Source organism: Marmota marmota, unplaced genomic scaffold (assembly GCF_001458135.2).
Source record: "Marmota marmota marmota unplaced genomic scaffold, marMar, whole genome shotgun sequence".
In the NCBI taxonomy this organism is placed as follows: Eukaryota; Metazoa; Chordata; class Mammalia; order Rodentia; family Sciuridae; genus Marmota; species Marmota marmota.
In genome coordinates, this window is record NW_025999982.1 from 323,562 (window position 1) to 327,710 (window position 4,149).

General features: G+C 46.5%; 2 protein-coding genes across 4 annotated transcripts in view; one reads left to right on the top strand and one right to left on the bottom strand.

Annotated features, from left to right (window-relative positions):
* LOC107144051 (lymphocyte antigen 6G6e-like) overlaps window positions 1–469 on the bottom strand; it is a 10,426-nt gene extending 9,957 nt beyond the window's left edge. Inside the window, exon 1 of one of the 3 annotated variants that reach the window (XM_048805024.1) lies at window positions 50–469. In XM_048805024.1, coding sequence (XP_048660981.1) covers window positions 50–159 — 110 coding nt within the window. In that variant the 5' untranslated portion in view covers window positions 160–469. The remainder of the gene's footprint in view (window positions 1–49) is intronic. The other 2 variants (XM_048805023.1, XM_015487917.2) reach the window with 2 other exon arrangements.
* A 1,438-nt stretch (window positions 470–1,907) lies between these two features.
* Window positions 1,908–3,786, top strand: Ly6g6d (lymphocyte antigen 6 family member G6D). The gene is made up of 3 exons (XM_015487918.2): window positions 1,908–1,993; window positions 2,102–2,248; window positions 3,434–3,786. The coding sequence occupies exons 1-3, from the start codon at window positions 1,936–1,938 to the stop codon at window positions 3,655–3,657; spliced, it is 429 nt and encodes a 142-aa protein (XP_015343404.1). The 5' UTR covers window positions 1,908–1,935; the 3' UTR covers window positions 3,658–3,786.
* Window positions 3,787–4,149: the final 363 nt, after the last annotated feature.

Genomic DNA, 4,149 nt, shown 5'->3' on the forward strand with positions numbered 1-4,149 from the left:
GCCCAGCCCCTGCCCCCTGCCCCCTGAGGATTCCCCAGTCCACCCTTACCCAATGCCCCACAGAGGAACAAGACGCAGAGGAAGATGCTGGAGGTGCCCATGGCAGAACCTGGGCTCAGGAATCTGGGAGAATGTGATCTGCACCCCGAGATGGAACATCTGAGCATGACAGGGAGGGACCAGTAAACAAACACACCTAGGGAGAGAACCTGGGGGTGGAATAGGATAGATTTCACCAGCATGACTCAACAGGGTCCCCAGCCCTCTGCTCCGAAGCCCCTGTCTCTCACCCCCCTCCCCGCCTGTGCCTTGAGGGTCTTCTCTGTTCTCTCAGTGTTTATAACTCAGCTCTGTCTGCTGCTCCTGAGTTATGTCTGTCGCCTTCCCTTCTGCTCCCCTCCCTTGCTCCCCATCTCAAGCTGTTCTCTGTTCTCTTATTCTTTGTTTTCTCTGTCCCCTCAGTGCATGTGTGCTTCTCAAGGTTACACTCCTAAACAGTCCTGGCCTAGATCATTAGAGTGTGTGTGATGTTTGAAGGTGGAATCAACAACACTCATTCACCCACCTACACAGCCCAGCTGTGGAGGGGACCCACCCACACTGCCCAGCTGTGGAGGGGCCAGCCCCACCCTGCTTCATATACCTTTGATCCCCCCCAAGCCTCAACATTCCCACCCCATAATTATCCCTCCCAGCTTTACTACCTTGGAGGAAAAAAATTAATCATGGGTGGGGCTGGGTGGATGTGCTTCCACCGGGGAAGAATGAGACTAGGAACAAAGGCATGGATAGAATGTAGGGACGGGGGAGTGTGGCAGAGTCTGGCTGACTGGGGTTTAAGAGATTGGAGACAGGACTGTGGGTGTAGTTCAGTGGCAGAGTGCTTTTCCTAGCATGGGTGAGGCCCTGGGTTTGATCCTCAGGACCACAAAAAAGACTAAGGAGGAATAAGGAAGACTTGGAAGGGTGAGGGCAGGGGAGACACTGAGCAGCAGTATTTAAAAACTTTGATCTCAGGAGCTCTCTCTCTGTCTCTCTGTCTATCTCCCTCCCTCCCTTCCTCCCTTCCTCCCTCCCTCTTTTCTGGTACTGGGGATTAACCTCAGGGGTGCTTTACCTCCCCAGCCCTTTTACTTCTTATTTTTACTTTTTTTTTTTTAACTTTTTTTTCAGTCAGGGTCTTGCTAAGTTGCTTAAGCTTCCCTAAATTGCTTTAAACTTGCAATCCTCCTGCCTCAGCCTCCTGAGTTGCTGGAATTATAGTCATGCACCACTGCACCCAACTCTTTACACTCTTAAAAATATATATATATCCAAATGTCCCAAAGAGTTTGTTTTCATGTTTTTTATATCAATATGTATTGTATTAGAAATTAAAATAAGACATTTTAAATAGGTATTGATTTGTTTCACAAATAAGAACAATAAACCTATTACATGTTAATGAAATAGTTTTATGAAAAATAAATACAAGTTCTCAATTTCACAGTAAGAAGAGTGGAAGTGCTTTACATTTTTGTGAATCTATTTCATGTCAAGCTTAAGATGGCAGGGTTTTCATATCTACTTCTTTGATATTCAGTCTGTAGGGATACGTTGTTTGGTTGAAAATCCAACCTCAAAGATAATCCAATGGAATTGGAAAAGGAAGACCCTTGAAGACCCTTTGACAGAGTCTTAGAGACCCCCAGGAGTTCTTGAGCAATAATTTTTGAACTACTGCTGAAGATGGAGGAGTTTGAGGCTCCAGAGGATGCTGAGAGCATCCACAGGCCCCTCCCTGTCTCCACTGGGGCCCTGGCGCCTGCTGGGGAAGACTCTTTCCTCCCTTTTTATAGCCCTATAAAGCCTAAAACAAGGGGGATATAAGGCTGGCAGAGCAGGGCCAGGGAGGGGGGTGGGAGGGAGGGAGAGGCCCTACTGACACAGGTAGACATGATGAAGCCCCAATTTGTTGGAATCCTGATCTGCACACTGCTGGGGGCTGCCTTGGGTAAGGAAGAGGCCAATTCACCTCTCATATGGCCTGTCTTACCCTCTGCCAGCAACTCCCCAGAGAGCCCCAGGTCCAGTGCCTCTTTTCTCCTGCCTCTCCTGCCAGGAAACCGCATGCGGTGCTACAACTGTGGTGGAGGCCCCAGCAACTCCTGCAAAGGGACCGTGACCATCTGTGGTGAGGGTGAACGTTGTGGCTTCTTGGAGCGCAAACCCCAACCAGGCCTGGGACAGAGCAAACTGTCTGAGAACCGTGAGTCCTCAGTTTCTCCCTCTACCCTCAGCCCTTCCCTGCCTTTAGGCCCCACTTTATTCCTCTGGCTTCCAGAACCTTCCAGGCTCCGTCTGGCTCTGGGCAGATGGTGCCACTGTTGGAGAAGAGCAGTCTGTACCCTTCTGGTTCCTGGCACTGAGCACCTGAGCATCCCACAGTTCTTGGGCTTTTACCTCCCTCCTCTTTATTCTCCAGAAAGAATCATAGGCCCATTTACTCAGAAATTCGTCCCTTAAGTCAGGGGCCAACTTTCAAGCACTGGCTAAGAGGTATATTGTGTATGTTTTAATATTTTAATTTGAAATAATTTTGGATTGACAGAATGTTTGCAAAAGTAGTACAGGAAGTTCGTGTATATCCTTCACTCAACTTTCCTTAATGCTAACATATCACATAACTGTAGCACAATTATCAAAATCAGAAAATCACATTGGTATAATATGACTAGCTAATTTAGGCTTTTTGATTTAGCCAGTTGTTCCACTCATGTCCTTTATCTGGTCCTGGACACAAATCAGGGTCCCACATTGCATTTCATTCTCACGTCTTTTTACATTCTCCAGCCTGTGCAAATGCTCAGTCTTTCTTTGTCTTTCATGACTTTGATATTTTTGAAAAGCCCTGATAGATCACTTTGTTTTTATGTAATTTTATGATACGTTGTTTTGTAGATTGCTCTCAATTTGGATTTGTCTATTTACTTGTTTTTTCCTCTTTTTTTTTTGTAGTACTGATGATTGAACTCAGGATGCTCTACTACTGAGCTATCCTAAGCACTTTTTATTTTTTTATTTTGAGAAGGGTCTTGCTAAATTCCCCAGGCTAGCCTTGATCTTGTGATCCTCCTGCCTCAGCCTCTCAAATTGCTGGGATGACAGGCAAGTGCTACCACAACTGGTTTAACTTCTATTTTCTTTCACATGATAAGATTGAGGTCATGTGTTTCAGGCAGGAATACCATAGAAGTGATGTTGTTCCCTTATCAGCACACCACAGCAGCAGTTAACAATGTTAATGTGTTAACTTTGATCACTTGGTTTCAGGGAGGTGTTTTTTGAGAGGGCAGAGAATTCCCTTGGGCTCCTTGAAATCACATCTGCTCTGCCCCAGAAGGCAAATCCTGAAGCCAAGAGTCCAACACCCCGGTTTCATTCTTTCTCTCAGCTTCAGTGACCCTGAGTCATCACCATCCTGCCTGTGTGGCCACCCATCATTGCAACCAAGTGGAAACAGAATTGGTGGGAGACGTGACTTACACAACTCACAGGAACTGCTGCTTTGGAGACCTATGCAACAGTGCTGTGGCAAGCACCGTGGCCCCAGCATGCATCTTGGTTGCAGCAGCCACCACCCTGGTCTGGCTTTTGCCAGGACTATGGAGCGGGTAGTGGGAATGAGGGTAGGCAAGGGAGCAAGGAAACAAGGGAGCTCTGAACATCTAAGGTGAGAAAGTAAGCACTTCTTTGTGAGCCATTAAAATCTAGAGCTGACTGGAAAATTCCATCTACCTTTTGTTGATGGGAAACTTGAAGCAGCAATATGGGGACATCTATCTTCTAGTTTGAGGGTTTCTGGCCCATCAATGGACCTAGTTACAGTGGTTGCTCCTTTCTCTGGTCCTGGACCCCAACCACGATCCCACATTGCACCCCTTAACCAACAAAATCCCCAAGGATGATGCAGAATCTCTCTTAGTGACTACTGGATCTTGCTGCTAGGGAAGATCTACCTTAGTAATGCAGATTACTAAGGAGAGTAAGCTCTGGACTGAGTGGAAGTGACCAGGATTCCATGAGCTTGGCTGTCTGGGTTTGTTCCCCTTTCCTCCATTTGTAACTTAGTTCCCAAAAGGACTTTTTTTTTTTTTTTTTTTTTTTTTT